Source organism: Emys orbicularis, chromosome 1, assembly GCF_028017835.1.
Source record: "Emys orbicularis isolate rEmyOrb1 chromosome 1, rEmyOrb1.hap1, whole genome shotgun sequence".
NCBI classification, from domain to species: Eukaryota; Metazoa; Chordata; order Testudines; family Emydidae; genus Emys; species Emys orbicularis.
The window spans coordinates 326,907,965-326,926,116 of record NC_088683.1 but is presented as its reverse complement, the minus strand read 5'-3'; the positions used below and the strand labels follow the sequence as shown (position 1 = coordinate 326,926,116).

The window sequence follows — 18,152 nt, the reverse complement described above, 5'->3', positions numbered from 1 at the left end:
ATCACTGATGAAGATATTGAACAGAACCAGACTCAGAACCGATACTGTGGGACCCTACTTCATATGCCCTTCCAGTTGGACTGTGAACCACTGATAACTACTCTCTGGGAACGTTTATCCAACCAGTTATGCACCCCCCCTTATAGTAGCTCCATCTAGGTTGTATTTCCCTAGTTTGTTTATGAGGTCACGCAAGATGGTATCAAAAGCCTTACTAAAGTCAAGATATACCACATCTACCTCTTCCCCCTTATCCACAAGGCTTGTTACCCTGTCAAAGAAGGCTATTAGGTTGATTTGACACGATTTGTTCTTGACAAATCCATGCTGACTGTTACTTATCACCTTATTATCTTCTAGTTGTCTGCAAACTGATTGCTTAATTACTTGCTCCATTATCTTTCTGGGTACTGAAATTTAGCCATTTAGTCAGAGTACTTCAGGGGGTCCAGGATCGCGCCCTCCTGAACAGGGCTTCTCCTCCAAATCATGGAGTCTCTCTCGCTCTCTCTCACACAGCTAGCTTCCGTCTCTCTCTCCCCTCACATAATGGCAGGTGAGAGACCCTTTCTTTTATAACCTCTGGGCCCCTCTATTCCCTTTAAAAAAAAAAATCTGTACATGAAATAGGGAACTTGGGAGACGGTACTGTGAAAAAGATGAGCGAATCATTCACATCAGCAGTTCTCAACCAGGGGTCCCGTGCCTCCTGGGGGGGCTGCGAGCAGGTTTCAGGGGGTCTGCTAAGCAGGGCTGGCGTTAGACTGTATGGGACCCAGGGCAGAAAGCCCAAGCCTGAGCCTGAACCCTGCCATGCGAGGCTGAAACCAAAGCCCGAGCAACTTAGCTTGCTACCCGCTAATGCTGGTTCTGGCTTTTATATGCAGAAAAACAGTTGTTGTGGCACCGGTGGGTCGTGGAGTTTTTATAAGATGCTAGGGGGGGGCCTCAGAAGAAAAAAGTTGAGCTGATCTGACTAAAATGGAATTGTGTCTTATAGCACGCTCAACTATTTCTTTGAAAGTCTTATGATTGGGTAAAAAAAATCCAAACCCACTGACAGCTTGCGACTTAGCTAGAATTCATTCATTATCATAGATTTGGTTTGGATTATGTCCTATCTAAGTCTTTACGACTAAACGTAAATATTTCCTAAGGATTATGTTACTTCTGTTTGAATTACTCTCTTCCAAACATATAGCAGCTTATTAAACCTTTCAACTAGATTTCCAAAATGATAAACTCTAGTAAGACGTTCAAAAGCTGCTTTTCCATGGCACACGTGTATGCTCTTGTGGTTAGAGCAGAGAACTGGGTGTCAGGACTTCTGGGATCTATTTCTGGACCCTCTCCTAAAAAACAATGAGGTGGGTTACTTAGAGAATAATGCAGAAATAGAGAGCTGGAGAAATAAGCCACTGAAGCGAGTTACAAGCTTCCCCCTTCCCTGGCACATGTAGAGTGTTAGAAGGAAGTTCTGACCCTTGTAGGGTGACCAGATGTCCCGATTTTATAGGGACAGTCCTGATTTTGGGGTCTTTTTCTCACATAGGCACCTATTACCCCCTACCTCCTGTCCTGATTTTTGACACTTCCTGTCTGGTCAGCCTAGACCCAGGCCACCAGGAGTGCATAGCGAAAATAAATCCACCCTGGAAATAAACACTGATGACTTTACATAGGTAAGTATTTTCAACTATGAGTCATAGTTAGGTGTGTCTGCCATAGCTATGGGAATGAAAGATATTTCACATTGCCGTGTGATTTGGAGATTGTTGCTGAGGACCCCATTTTTAAGCATTTAGATACGGGTAGATTTCTACTATCAGTGTTTATCTAGAATAGACTTTAAATAAGAGGAAGCAGTGTCTTACTGTAATTATTATAAATTACTACATTAATTAGCTTAAACAGTGCACTTAAAATGTTACTAATTAATTTGGTTCCAATTATTTCTAGCTCCCTGCCTGCTTGTAAAGAGTCATTATGTAATGAGCTATACCTGTGCCAATGAGCTATACCTGTGTTTTGAGCTCTCAAAACTGGAGACTCTCATACAAAACCAACCTTCCACACAAACTTCCACGTGGCTGGACTTTACAAAAATAAGACAAGCAATTTACAACACACACTTTGCTTCTCTACAGAGGAAAAAGGACAGTAAACTATCTAAACTCAGACATGCCACAGGGGGCTACAACAGTGGTACCCTTAACTCACCCAACAATATTGTTAATATATCCAATCACACACTTAGCCCGGCAGAAGAGTCTGTCCTATCTCGGGGACTCTCTTTCTGCCCCACCACCCCCATGCACATGATACAGTTCTGCAGTGATCTGGAAGCCTACTTTCACCGTCTCCAACTCAAGGAATATTATCAACACACCACTGAACAGCACACTGACCCACAGGAATCCTCCTACCAACACTACAAGAAGAAGAATTCTGTGTGGACTCCTCCTGATGGTCGAAATGACAGACTGGACTTCTACACAGAGTGCTTCTGCAGACGTGCACTGACTGAAATTGTGAACAAAACAGCATCACTTGCCCCATAACCTCAGCCGTACAGAACGCAATGCCATCCACAGCCTCAGAAACAACTCTGACATTATAATCAAAGGGGCTGACAAAGGAGGTGCTGTAGTCATCATGAACAGGTCGGATTATGAACAGGAGGCTGCCAGGAAACTCTCCAACACCACATTCTACAGGCCACTATCCTCCGATCCCACTGAGGAGTACCAAAAGAAACTACACCATCTGCTCAACTAACTTCCTGCTACAGCACGGGAACAAATCTACAGAGACATACCCCTAGAGCCCCAACCAGGAGCATTCTGTCTGCTACCCAAGATCCATAAACCTGGAAATCTTGGACGCCCCAGCATCTCAGGCACTGGAACTCTTACAACAGGATTATCTGGCTCTTTGGACTCTCTCCTCAGACCCTATGCTACCAGCACTCCTAGCTATCTTTGGGACACCACCGACTTCCAGAGGAAACTACAATGCATTGGTGATCTTCCTAAAAACACCACCCTGGCCACCATGGATGGAGAAGCTCTTTACACCAATATTCCCCACACGAGGATGGACTAGAAGCTGTCATGAACAGTATCCCTGATGAGGCCACGGCACACCTGGTAGCTGAGCTTTGTAACTTTGTCCTCACCCACAACATTTCAGATTTGGGGACAACTTATACCTTCAAGTCAGCAGCACTGCTATGGATATCCGCATGGCCCCACAGTATGCCAACATTTTTATGGCTGACTTAGAACAATGCTTTCTCAGCTCTCGTCCTCTAGTGCCCCTCCTCTACTTGCACTACACTGATGACATCTTCATCATATGGACCCACGGATAGGAGGCCCTTGAAGAATTCCACCTGGATTTCAACAATTTCCACCCCACCATCAATCTCAGCCTGGACCAATCCACACAACAGATCCACTTCCTGGACACTACAGTGCAAATAAGTGATGGTCACATAAACACAACCCTATACTGGAAACCTACGGACCACTATTCTTACCTACATGCCTCCAGCTTCCATCCAGGACACATCACACAATCCACTGTCTCCAGCCAAGCCCTAAGATACAACCGAATTTGCTCCAATCCCTCAGACAGAGACAAACACCTATAAGATCTTTATCAAGTATTCTTAAAACTACAATACCCACCTGGGGAAGTGAGGAAACACACTGACAGAGCGAGACAGGTACCCAGAAATCATCTACTTCAGGACAGGCCCAACAAGGAAAATAACAGAACACCACTGGTCATCACGGACAGCCCCCAACTAAAACCTCTCCAGCACATCATCAACGATCTACAACCTATCCTGGAAAACGATCACTCACTCTCACAGACCTTGGGAGGCAGGCCAGTCCTCGCTTAAGACAGCCCCCTAACCTGAAGCAAATACTCACCAGCAACTACACACCACACCACAGAAACACTAACCCAGGAACCAATCCCTGTAACAAACCCCGTTGCCAACTCTGTCCCCGTATCTACTCTAGCGACACCATCATAGGACCCAACCACATCAGCCACACCACCAGGGCGCTCATTCACCTGCACATCTACTAATGTGATATATGACACCATGTGCCAGCAATGCCCCTCAGCCATGTACATTGGCCAAACCGGACAGTCTCTACGTAAAAGAATAAATGGACACAAATCAGACATCAGGAATGGTAACATACAAAAGCTAGTAGGAGAACACTTCAATCTCCCTGGACATTCAATAACAGATTTAAAAAGTAGCCATCTTTTAACAAAAAAAACTTCAAAAACAGACTTCAAAGAGAAACAGCAGAGCTACAATTCATTTGCAAACTTAACACCATTAATTTGGGCTTGAATAGGGACTGGGAGTGGCTGGCTCACTACAAAAGCAATTTTCCCTCTCTTGGTATTGACATATCCTCATCAATTATTGGGAGTGGACCACATCCATCCTGACTGAATTGACCTTTTCATCACTGGTTCTCCACTTGTAAGGTAACTCCCTTCTCTTCATGTGCCAGTATATTTATGCTTGTATCTGTAATTTTCACTCCATGCATCTGAAGAAGTGGGTTTTTACCCACAAAAGCTTATGCCCAAATAAATCTGTTAGTCTTTAAGATGCCACTGGACTCCTCGTTGTTTTTGTGGATACAGACTAACACGGCTACCCCTTTGACACTGTGCCAATAAAGTTAATGCAGGCCCAAACTTACAGGAATTTACTCCACATGACAAAAATATGCCTATTGAAAAGATGTGTATTTAAATGTAGAGTACAGAACTCAGGTTTCCTCATCTCTCTCCAGAATCTACTAGAGATCACAGCAGCTGAAATTATTATAGCAAAACTCAAGTTTGTGGATGAAAAGGCAATTTAATTTTATTCTCCTTTTTTTAGATACCATAAAAATTAGTAGAAGGTATCTGAAAGTTGTTTTATTTATTTATTTTTTGAATAGGCTAAAACACATCTATGATATTTCCCTACTCTTGGAAAATTCAAAGCATTTTCATTTTCAAAAGGTCAAGTAATGAATGGCATGTATGGCACTTAGCCCTCAAAGAGAAATATGTGCTTTTGCTAAGTTTGATGAAAATGAGTTTGAGTTTTCAATTATAAAGTTATATCTTTACCAATTTGTGTGCAATGAATGTTGTTATTCAGATATTAATACATATGTAGGAGAACATATCTGGACAACTAAATTAAAACAAATACAAGAGTTTATTCCAATGACTATAACTTCAAATAACTACACAGAAAACAATACACATCTCTACAAAGGAATGTGGGAACTCTGTATTCACCACCATGCACACATCTCCAGGAACAATTTTTGTGAACGAAATAACTGAAGTGACCGTCAGCCAATCTTTTGATCTGGGATTAGTTTATATGCACCTGCAGGCATTACTGTTAGATTCCCTGAAGATGCATTGAAATAGAAAGTCAAATACTTATGGCAACTCTGGTCCAGGACAAATATAAATTGACTGCTGAAAGGAAATCCTTTGGCTCTATTGCTAGTACAGATATTACTGAACAAAGAATGTCTGTGTTTGAAAGCACATGTCCATCACTTCCGAATTTCAAGTCAATTACTGGTGGATTATTCAAAATTAGTGGCTCTCATGAACAGGGTATTTTTTTGAGTATTCATTCATCAGTAGTAAATTTTGCTTTTTCAGAATTGTTGTACAGTTCGGAGCAATTCTGCTTTAATTCTTGTATAATTCCTTCTAGATTGCAAACATTCTCTCTCAGATAGCTCTCAGATTTAGTAGCATAGCACATATCTGTATATGAAAAAAATTATAAGGAACAATTATGCATTTCAAAATCAGAATTGCCAGGGGCATTTCACTGTTTTCACATTACAAAGTTTAAAGCAGCGCTCCCCTCCACATCACTCAGTTCTCACAGAACCCACCATGGCCAGTGACACCCAAAGTTGCAGTGGTTTAACTAAAAGTGTGATGACGTCATTAGGCTTATATACGAACCAGAGTTCTTCCATGTTTAATTCTAAGCGGCCTCAAGAGCCAAGGACAGGAATTGGAATGTGTAAATAGCCAGTTACCTATTACGACCTTGCTTATAACCAGGTCCTAAGCAATAGTGATGAGGTTTGCATGTTTCTAGCTGGAGGAGAGGTGGTAAACTAGAGTAAATAGGACCCAATGATTGTTTAGAGGAATGTTACTAACAAGCTAGATTTATAGCCCTAGAATGACTTAACGGCTTAAATGTATGAACATGTCTTCGGTAGAGCGGGGAGGGGGAGTAGGGGGGGGGGCTTGATTGTAAAGTATAAGAAGAGAGAAGCTGCTTTGTTCTGTGTGCTCGATTTGAGATTTGCCTGTCTCCTTGCACCACTTTGAGATCTCAAATAAACCTTTGATTGTTTCTCCACCCCGGTGTGTTTATTGGCGCGAAGCACGCCGGGCAACGAACCCCTGTTGCTTTGCCTCGGGCACCTCTGTGCCAGCAACAGTCTTGGCGTCCCTGGGTGGGCTCGAGGCTGAAATTTAGCCTTGCCCGGACCCCTCTCGGAGGCCGACGGACTACGGCGACGACCGACGCCCAGCGCGCACCGGTGACTTCATCGGGGGCCTCGGCGGAGACGTGGTTTGCTCGACCCCGGAGGGCACAACGGTGCAACGCGCTTGAGTAGTGGAGAAGCAGCTGCGGGCGACGGTGGGGAACCGGTCCTGTGGATAAGGTAGGAACAGTCCAGTGGGGACTTTATCTGTCTTGACCTGGGGACGCCCAGTGTCTACCTGTTTTGACTTGGGGACGCCCAGAGTCTCCCTAATATGGGGCAGGGGCAGAGTACTGCAGGCAGGGCAAGGTGTACACCCTTAGAATGCATTCTGGTGAACTGGAAAGTGTTTGGATCAGATCCGTTGATTAAAAGTAAACTGAAAAGATTCTGTACAGTAGACTGGCCTCAATATCAGCTAGAGGACCAGGAAAGGTGGCCACCGGAGGGATCACTTAATTATAATACGATCCTTCAATTGCTTTTGTTTTGTCAGCGAACGGGTAAATGGAATGAACATATGTATGTACAGTTGTTTATGTTGTTAAGAAATAGGTCAGATCTTTTGCAAAGGTGTAATTTGACTCCGACAGGTTCGGTAGTAACTACTGTTAGTCCCCAGAACCCTCCCCCGGTTGTAATGGCAGAGTCGGTGTCCCCTTCGGCTCCAACACCCCCACCATATAAAGACAGGGTGCCTCAGGTCCCAGAGATTGCCCCCTCGGTGGGATTCTATCCATTGATTACTGAGACTCGGATAGCCCGTCCTGGAGCAGATAATCGCTGAGCCACTACAATGCAGGTTTACACCCATGTGCCTTTTAATCCAGTGGATCTGGCAGCTTTTAAGACACAGGCAGGAGAATTCTCTACGAATCCAAGCAAGTTTATCTCGGTTTTTGAAGGGTGTCTGGCTAGTCATAAGCCTGACTGGGATGACTGTAATGTCCTTATGCGGACCCTGCTGTCTGAGGTGGAGCGAAATCAGGTTGTGTCTAAGGCACGGGAGGAGGCACAGCGTAGACATGAGGCAGATGCAGCAAACGTCCCTGTTGCTGCAGCTCAGGTCCCTACAGCAGACCCCCAGTGGAATCCCAATGTGCCGGCGGATTTCACCCTTCTCACTGTATACAAGGAGCTCCTATTACATGGTCTCCGACACTCAGCTGTCCGACATAATAATTGGGCTAAGCCATATGAGCTAGTACAGGAGCCAAAAGAGAGTCCGGTTGCTTTTCTGCAGCGTATTCGGGATACCATCAGGCAAACTACTAATGTAAACCCCGATGATCAGGCTACTGAGGCAATTATAAAGGGTATCTTTACCAGCCGTGCTGCCCCTGATCCTCTATTGGGACGGGACCTGCTTTGTCGCTTAGGTGCTACCCTGCATTTCACTCAAGATGAAATAAGCCTCACCTTACCCCCAGAGAATGCCTGGATAATGACACTTGCAATTGAGCCCTCAGCTATGCAAGCCCCAGAGTGGAGTCAGTGGGAGAAGCGGGTTTTTCCTCTGGTATGGGCATCAGGGATCCCAGGAAAGGCAGCCCATCATACTCCTATTACTGTTCAGCTTTTGCCAGGAAAAGGTCCAGTGCGAATCAAGCAGTATCCAATCAAAAAGGAAGCCAGAGAGGGACTGCAGGAAACTATAGACCAGTTCCTAAAGTGCGGGGTACTTCGAGAATGCCAGTCAGCTTGGAACACTCCTATCTTGCCTGTACAAAAGCCCAATGGTACATACCGGCTGGTCCAGGACCTGAGGGCAGTTAATGAGCGGGTTAAGACTCTACACCCCCTTGTTCCCAATCCGTATACATTGTTGGCCTCTATAGGGGGGCAGTACACCCATTTTTCAGTCCTGGATTTAAAGGATGCTTTCTTCACGATTCCGGTTGACCCCCAGTCACAGGAGATTTTCTCCTTTGAGTGGGAGGACAGAAGGAGGGTTAGAAAGCAGTTTTGCTGGACAGTGCTGGCCCAGGGATTTAAAAATTCCCCCACCCTTTTCAGCCAGGCCCTGGCTAGAGACTTGGAGGAGTGGGACAACGAGGACAAAGTCCTCCTCCTGCAATATGTGGATGACTTGTTAATTGCTGCTGTGAGTCTAACCTCTTGCCTTAAAGCCACTGTGAGTCTCCTGAACTTTGTTGGACTCCGAGGATATCGAGTAGCACAGAGTAAGGCTCAAATTGCCCTTCCAGAAGTACTCTACTTAGGATTTTACATAAGGCAGGGGGAACGTCAGCTTTCAAATGAAAGAAAGGAAGCTATCTGCCAAATTCCTATCCCAACCAATCGTAAACGGCTCAGGGCATTTCTGGGTATGGCAGGCTTCTGTAGGATTTGGATCCCAGAGTTTGGACTGTGGGCTAAACCCTTGTATGAATGTGTTAAGGGAGCGGATCATGACCCCTTTTACTGGTCCTCAGAAGCCGACAAAGCATTTAAGGTTTTAAAAAGGAAACTGATGGAAGTCCCAGCCCTTGGTTTGCCCGACCTCACTAAGCCATTCCAATTGTATGTGCATGAAAGAAAAGGTGTGGCCCTGGGAGTGCTTACTCAGTTATTAGGCACCTGGAAACGTCCTGTGGCATATTTCTCTAAACAGCTGGATCAAGTTGCTAAGGGATGGCCAGCATGTTTGCGAGCGGTCGCAGCAACTGCCTTAGTGCTTGGGGAAGCTGAGAAACTGACACTGGGGGGAACTGTGCAAGTGTATACTCCCCATATGGTTCAAGCCCTGCTGGATACTAAGGGTAGTCTCTGGCTTACCCAGGCTCGGGTAGCTCGGTATCAGGCAAAGCTTGTAGAAAATCCTGAAGTTACCTTACAGACCTGTCCCTCCCTTAACCCAGCTACCTTGTTACCGGAGACAGAGGAGCAGGAACACGACTGTTTGGAGGTCATAGATGCTCAATACTCCAGCCGCCCAGACTTAAAAGATCAACCCCTCCTGAATGCTGATTATGAGTGGTATACGGACGGCAGTAGTACAGTTGTAAATGGGCAAAGGAGGGCTGGCTATGCTGTTGTATCTGTCCACGAAACTGTGGAAGCAGAGGGTTTACCTGCTGGGACATCAGCCCAGCTGGCTGAATTGGTAGCCTTAACCCGTGCACTTGAACTGTCAAAAGGGAAAAGAGTTAACATTTTTACTGATTCCAGATATGCCTTTGGAGTACTACACGCCCATGCTGGTCTATGGAAGCAACGAGGAATGTTGACAGCTCAAAGCTCTCCTGTCAAACATGGATCCCAGATTCTCCGGCTGTTAGAAGCGGTGCAGCTCCCCTCAGCAGTAGCAGTGGTACACTGCAAGGCTCATCAGAAGGAAGAGCAGGATGTGGCCAGAGGTAATGCTAGAGCGGATAGGGAGGCCAAGCGAGCTGCTACCCTGGAACCACTGGAAGCTGAAGATGCCCATATGCATGCCCTCATCCCATCAGTGGGGGAGCTCCCGACCCCTCAGTACTCTGGCGAAGAAAGGAACCTGGCAGGCAGGCTCGGTCTCCAGGAAAAAGAGGGGTGGTTCCACTCTCTGGAAGGAAAGATCCTATTACCAAAGGGCCTAATTCGGCCGGTGTTGCAGCGGCTACATCAAACCACTCACGCAGGAAGAGAGGCTCTCTCTCAGCTAATGGGTAAATATTTTTTAACCTCTGGACTTAGGCCTCTGGCCTCCCAGGTGCAGGCTGAATGTTTAGTCTGCCAGAAGAACAACCCTCGACCTGGAGTGTCAGTGTTGCCAGCCACTCTGGAGCCTACCCCAGGCCCAGGACTGGTTTGGCAAATAGATTTTACTGAGTTCCCCCGGACCCAAGGATTCAGATACCTCCTTGTCTTGGTGGATCGATTCAGCGGATGGCCTGAGGCCTTTCCATGTCGTAACAACACTGCCAAGACAGTGGCTCTCAAATTTGTCAAGGAGATCATTCCTCGCTTCGGGCTCCCCCAGTGGATGGAATCTGATAATGGAACACACTTCACATCCCAAGTCGTTCAGAAGATATCAGATGCCCTACAGATCCCCTGGAAGCTTCACACGCCATGGCGACCGCAGGCCAGTGGGGTAGTGGAGCGTACAAATCAGACTCTTAAGCGGCACCTCTCAAAGGTTTGCCAAGAGGCTTCCCTTAAGTGGCCTGATGCTTTGCCCCTTGTTTTGCTCCGCATTCGCGCTCTCCCTAAGGGCAGGTTAGGGCTCAGTCCCTTCGAGATTATGTTTGGAAGGGCATGGCCTATGAATGGTACACCGGTTCTGGCAGGGGAGTGGGAAATGGGGTGTGGTTTCTTATCTCAGTACATGTGCTCTCTGTCTGCTGTTCTTTGTTCTCTCCACAGGTATACCAAAGATTTGCAGCCTCTCCCGCTGGATGCCCCGATCCACTCCTTGCAGCCAGGTGACTCCGTACTCGTTCGGACCTGGAAGGACGAGCCTCTCCAAGAGAAGTGGAAGGGACCTCACACCGTCCTGCTGGTCTCCCATACAGCGGCAAAGGTTGAGGGACACAAGAACTGGATTCATCACTCTCGCCTGAAAGCAGTGCCTGCTCCTGAACGGTGGACCGTCCAGCCTGCAGAGAAGACTGCCAGCGACGATCTGAGACTTAAGCTGTTATTCAGGCGACAATAGTGTCTGCTGGGAATGCCCTGTGCTCTCTTTGGACAGTCACAGCGCACTCCCCGCGAGACCTCTGAGCGTTGGTTGTGTTTATTTTCACAGGGCCGGCCTAACCTGGTGGCCTGGTCCCTGTTGTTTTTAATCTGCTTGCTATTAGTATCTTGTCTACAGAATATGAGAAAACTCAGCCAAAAGTTTGTTGAGTATTCTCAAAGGAGGGAACTGATGACGTCATTAGGCCTATATATGAACCAGAGTTCTTCCATGTTTAATTCTAAGCGGCCTCAAGAGCCAAGGACAGGAATTGGAATGTGTAAATAGCCAGTTACCTATTACGACCTTGCTTATAACCAGGTCCTAAGCAATAGTGATGAGGTTTGCATGTTTCTAGCTGGAGGAGAGGTGGTAAACTAGAGTAAATAGGACCCAATGATTGTTTAGAGGAATGTTACTAACAAGCTAGATTTATAGCCCTAGAATGACTTAACGGCTTAAATGTATGAACATGTCTTCGGTAGAGCGGGGAGGGGGAGTAGGGGGGGGGGGCTTGATTGTAAAGTATAAGAAGAGAGAAGCTGCTTTGTTCTGTGTGCTCGATTTGAGATTTGCCTGTCTCCTTGCACCACTTTGAGATCTCAAATAAACCTTTGATTGTTTCTCCACCCCGGTGTGTTTATTGGCGCGAAGCACGCCGGGCAACGAACCCCTGTTGCTTTGCCTCGGGCACCTCTGTGCCAGCAACAGTGTGACTTAAAAACTGACTTAGTTAAATCAGTGCAAACCTGTGTAGATACTCAACCTGCTATAAACCTGGCTTATTGTTTTAATTTGCACATGTAAATTTACAGATATAAGCTCAACTATTATAACCAGTTTTAAACCAATAGACGTGTCCACACAGCGGTTGGCACAGGTTTAATTAAGATATTTTAAAAATCAGTTTTTAGTTAAACTCATACAGTTGGTGTTTGTAGAGAAGGACACAGTCTTTGGGACATCTTTTAGAAAGAAGAAATCACAAATCCCTGGCCTTGGCCCAAATGTCCAAACTGCCACCTGATTCTTGCTTCTGCATTTCTTAAAAAGAGACTGAGTGCTCCCATTTGGAGCACCTAAAAGCAGTTGTTCTCACTTTAAAGCTATACCAATTGTGGTTTAAAAAAAAAAATCAAACAAGCCGTATTTAGCAAAGGGAAAAAAGAATAGAGAAAAATCATACAAAATAAGCATGAGCAGAATATAAACACAAGCAGACTAATCGCTATGAAAAACATAGCTAATCTGAATGCCATTGTGACTATTAACTTTTACTGGAATTGCTCTATTAGGATTGAGGAAACAAGCTTCCTGTTTCAACAATGACACATATTTATTGTTTGTTTGTTTGTTTGTTTGTTTGAAAAGAAGAGTGAAAGACACTAACATATTTTACCTAAGTTTTAACTCCCCTTTCATTATAATGCTAAGACTTAGAAGGTGGAAGCAGACATGTGTTTTCTTACTAACATTATTTAACTGAATTGCACAAGTTCACCAACTGTGAATGCAGAGCTGTGCATTAATGCTGAGCTGAGGAGTTTGATTTTCTTCTTAAAGAAAGTGTTGAAACACTTGTTTTGGAAAAGCCAGACAGAACTGCATGAACTTAGCAACAACTATAACAATATAATAAGGTAGATCAGATATTAGACCTACAAACTTTGACAGTGTCCTTTTAGTAATAAAAACCAATATTTTCAAACCTGGCTGCTTATGTCAGGAAACCAAAAATCCGTATTTCATCACCTAAATAAAACTGGGCTGATTTTTAAAAGGTTCTCAGCATCTCCAGCTCACACAAAGTTTAGTGGGATTTAAAGGTGCTCCATATTTCTGAGAATTAAATTGGTTTTATTTAGGAGCCACAAAATGGATTTGTGAGCTTAAATGTAGGGACCCAGGTGTGAAAATTTTGGCCAAAGTAAATACAATTAAAAATGGCTACTTCAGCATACTTTTGTTTTCAATTTATATTTGAGATATTTTAAAACATTCAGTAAACAAAATATCAAGTCCAATTTTAATTCATGGCTTCCTATTAAAACTTTCTTAAGTCTGAAAGGCAATCATTTTCAAAGCTGTGTACCTAAAGATAAGCATCTAAATCCATATTAAAATACCAACTTTATGCAGACAACTGACAATGCTGATCAAAATATATTAAAATGAAGTTGAAAACAATTCAGTTTAAATATTTTGCATTTGTTTAGATAGCACAGATACATCACTGAGTTAAGTGTTAAATTACAAACATTTGTAAGATTTCACAAATTAATAGAGTCAAATTAAATTGATATAGTTCCTATAAATGTAGGAAGTCATTTCACATTTAGGTCCTGGAGAAACCTGAAATCAAAGAACATACCTGAAGTTGCATATCAGCTGCAGCACAAATCTTTTTAGATTCACAGAGCCGTGACACCATGCTTTTTGGCAGTGACTTGAATAAAGAAAAAAGCCACAGTACATTTAGAATTAAGTAAATTAAGCACATTGTTTGAGAACATTTAATGTACAGTACTTCTGACTAAGGAAGACAAACAGAGAACATAAAAGTAAAACAATGTATTTTTACTGTCATTTTTAAAACAATTACGACTTTTAGAAAACACTTTGAATTGAAAAACTGACAAGGATGAAGACATTCTATTAAATTTCAACAAGTACTAATTTGTCAAACAGAAGGTTTGAACATGCAAATACAGAATGACAGACTACTACATTGGCCCTGCTTTTTAACTAGCAAACTGGGATAACCATTTATTGTCTCATAGGTGCATATTTATAAAACAATACAGTAACGCCTCACTTAAAGTCGCCCCAGTTAACGTTGTTTCACTGTTACGCTGCTGATCAATTAGGGACCATGCTTGTTTAAAGTTGTGCAATGCTCCCTTATAACGTCATTTGGCAGCTGCCTGCTTTTTCCACTGCTTGCAGGAAGAGCAGCCCGTTGCAGCTAGTTGGGGGGGGTTTGGAACCAGGGTGGACCGGCAGCCCCTCTATCAGCTCCGCACTCCCCTAAGTTCCCTGTATGGCAGCCGCCCAGCAGGCTATCAATTGCCGGCAGTTCAACTGTCCCTCTCCCCACTGCCATGTGCTGCTCCTGCCCTCTGCCTTGAAGCTGCTCCTGCTTGCTGTGCAGTGGGGGGGAAAAGGGGGGTAATGTCAGGGTGTCCCCCTCCCCCCTGCTCCTGCACCCCGCCTCTGTGGGGGGGGAGGGGGAACGACAGGATAGGGCTCAGGACGGAAGGAGCTTCCTGGGAGCAGCTGCTGTCTCAATTTGCTGATCTACTTAACAAGGCAGTTTACTTAGAGTGGGGTCAGCGTACTTAAAGGGGCAATGCGCATCTCTCTCTCACACAAGGTGTGTCTCTCTGTCTGCCATGCTGTCTCCCCTCCCTCCCTCCCTCCCTCCCTCCATGCTGCCTTGTAGAGTGTGAGGCTACATTCACAACAATGGGTTAACCCTTGAGGGCTCAGCCGAGTGCTAGTTCATCATTTAGCAGCAAGGCATTCCCTGGGAAATATTCCTTCCTCTTCCACTCTCTGACTTCATCACCTCAACCAAGCTTCACAATCATCATCACTGTGTCCAGTATTAAATTGTTTAAAACTTATAGAGTGTGTGTGTGTGTGTGTGTGTGTGTGTGTGTGTGTGTATATGGTATTTTTATATGGTATTTATATATATATATATATATATATATATATATATATATATATATATATATATATATATATATATATATATATATATATAATATGGTCTTTTGTCTGGTGAAAAAAATTTCCCTGGAATTTCCCTAACCCCTCCTATTTACATTAATTCTTATGGGGAAATTGGATTCGCTTAACATCGTTTCGCTTAAAGTCGCATTTTTCAGGAACATAATTACAATGTTAAGCGAGGAGTTACTGTACTTTGCTATCAACATGTACCTATTTAAAATATTATGACTATTATTTCAAACAATAAAACACAGCTATTGCAGGCAGTGCCCCAGGGTCATCCAGTCTAGTCTTCAGTAGCAGATATTAGAAATAAAAAAATCCTTTTGATGTTTGAGCATGTCTAGTACAAATCCATATGGGCCTGATCCAATCTCAAATGACGTCAACAGGAGGCTATTCATTGTCTTCAGTGAGTACTGGTTCAGATCCTACTTATTTATCAACATGAAGATGTTTTGCGAAACTGAACACTATTCTTGATATTTTTAATAAAACCTAATCTGTGTTTCACATTTACATGACTAAAGTTATTTTAAATACTCCACCACATCCCTTGCAAGACTGATTGATTTTTCCCAATATTCAGTCTAGTTTTCCCTTTTCCATCTAGATCTCTATAAATACATCCAGAGACTGTTCAATGCCATGTCTTTCAAAATACTGGTAGGTGAATGTCTGGCCCTAAATTTCTTGTCAGTCCATCTTTAGGCAGTTCAATAAATCAGTTTTCCCAATAAGCATATTCTTTTTGTAAGTATTTTAAAGTATGTTAATCAGGGTTAAAATAACTCAGTTCTTGCTATTGTTAAACAATATTATGCAATGGTTCTGCACTGTAACACAGATGTTTGCTATTACACCGAACTCAAAAAGCATACCTGAAGTTTTACAGTGTGTTCAAGTGTTTAAGAAGTAATACATCAAAGTTTACAGATTCTGATCCCATAGCCATATGTTTAGATTCTGTACAAATGATATGACTTCAAACCAAACTATGTTGATGTTCATAAAATAAAAATACATAACAATTGCATACCAAATTATACAAAAGTGAGAAAAAAGTTAGCAATTAACTAAATGGAATCTGGAAGTTAAAAACAGAAACTCTCAAGTTGCACAACCTTTTTTTGCAGCCACTTGTTAGGACCTTGTAACCTTTTTTCCCCAGATAAATGCAGTGTAGTCCTGAGAATGGGATACAATAGTACTCGCTATTTTGCCAATCATAATGTATATAGCTGTTAAATTTCAACCTACAGAATGGACTAATGGCCATTAACTCTGTCCTGCAATACTCTTATTATTCCAGTGCTAATTCTTTCCTGAATATAGAAGACTCCTCATTTAGAAGTATGTGATGATTTTTGGAATAGGAACTTAGCTATATTGCTGGCCTCCAGATCAAGAAAAGGATATTGAGTGTAAAGAGAGATAAAAAGGCAGCAAAAGTTAACAGGCTAATAATGGATTACTTCAACTAATCATATGCAGACTGGTCTAATAGCACAATGGGACAAAGGTTAGAGAAGCAATTTCTCAACTGATTAAATGATTGCTTCTCAACTTGGTTTTACTTAATGCACAGGCATTAATTCAAGAATTAAAAGTAGCTGAACCACGATGTAATACTGACCTCAATATAGTAATGTTCAACATCCTAAAGGAGAGAAAGGTACCAAAAACTGACACAGCGATACTAAACTTTGGACAGGAAGATTTCCATAAAATGAAGAGGTGCTAGCCAAAAAAGCCCCAAATTAAAAGTAAAGGAAGTAAATTGCTTAGATGTGGCACGGATACCACTTAAAATAACAATGTCAGACAGCATGTGTGCTGCTGAATAAAAATGGAACCAGGAAGGCAAAGAGTAGACCATAACTGACTATTCGCACCAGAGAGCTCTCAAAATATGGAAATCTGACCTTACTGAAGCCAATAAACAGGAAATAAATAGCATCAGGCAATATGGAAGAGGGAAATTAGGTGGTCTTAGATGGATTTTTAAGAGCAAATAGTTAAAGGTTAGTATATTGGAAGTAATAAGCCAGTGAAAGAATCAGTGGGTCTTCTGGATAACCAGTTGTGAAAGGGAGTAATTAAGGATGATAAGGACATTGCTGAGAAATAAAAGGGATTCATATCTTTCAAGGCCAGAACAGACCATTGTGATTATCCATTCTGACCTCCTGCCATAGAACTTCCCCCCAAAAATTCCTAGAGCATATCTTTTAGAAAAACATCCTTGCATAAGTCTTCATGGCTGAAAATATCAGAGAGATACCAAAAATGAGTAGGTCCAGAGTAGGTAATAAAGATGAGGTATTCTCAGAGACTGGAAAAAGGACTGGAAGAAATTAATAATTTAAAAAGCAACAATTTACCAGGCCCGGATTGTACATCCAAGAGTTCTGAAGGAGCTCAAGTATCAAGTGGCTGAGCTGCTAGCAAAGATAGGTAATTTTTAATTTAAAAAACAGCTACTATACCAGCAGACTGGAAAGTAGCAAACAAATAAATATTAAAAAACAACGCCTGGCTGATTTGGGAATTACAGATCAGTAAGCATTACATTGGTACCTGGTAAACTGGCTGAACAGATTTAAAATAGAATAATAAAACATGTGGAAGATGATGATATGATACAGTTTCTGCAAACAAAAATCATGTTTCACTAATCTATTAAAATTCTTTGAATGTGTCAAAATAGTGGATGAAGGAGAACCTGCTCACAATTTATTTAGATTTTCAAAAGTCTTTTAAAAGGTCCCTCTCAACAGGCTACTAAAGAAACCAAGAGTCAGTGTGTGAGAGGCAAAGTACTGTCCTGGACCAAAAATTGGCTAAGAGACGGGGGGGGGGGAAGGAATAGCAAAAAAATGTTAAATTTTCATAATAGACACAGGTTAACAGCAGGTACCTCACAGTTCTGTACTAGGTCCATTATTGTTTACTGTATTTATTAATCATCTGAAAAGAGAGGTAAGTAATGAAGTAGCAAAATTTGCAGATGACAAATTATTTAGGTTACATAATTCTTCCTCTACATCTGCCAGTGCATTTTGTCCTATCTATGTGCATTTTGCCCCCGTGCTTCAGCGACTTCAACGACCATTCATCATGGAAATAAATGAGCACATAAATGTATGCAAGATGACAGCCTGATGGAAGAAACTTAGTGC

At 42.9% G+C, this 18,152-nt stretch overlaps 1 protein-coding gene across 1 annotated transcript in view; it reads right to left on the bottom strand.

Annotated features, from left to right (window-relative positions):
• Positions 1–18,152, bottom strand: part of MIPEP (mitochondrial intermediate peptidase) — a 144,126-nt gene that overhangs the window by 60,311 nt on the left and 65,663 nt on the right. The window contains exon 15 of the mRNA XM_065420314.1: positions 13,604–13,678. Within this exon, the coding sequence (XP_065276386.1) occupies positions 13,604–13,678 (75 nt within the window). The remainder of the gene's footprint in view (positions 1–13,603; positions 13,679–18,152) is intronic.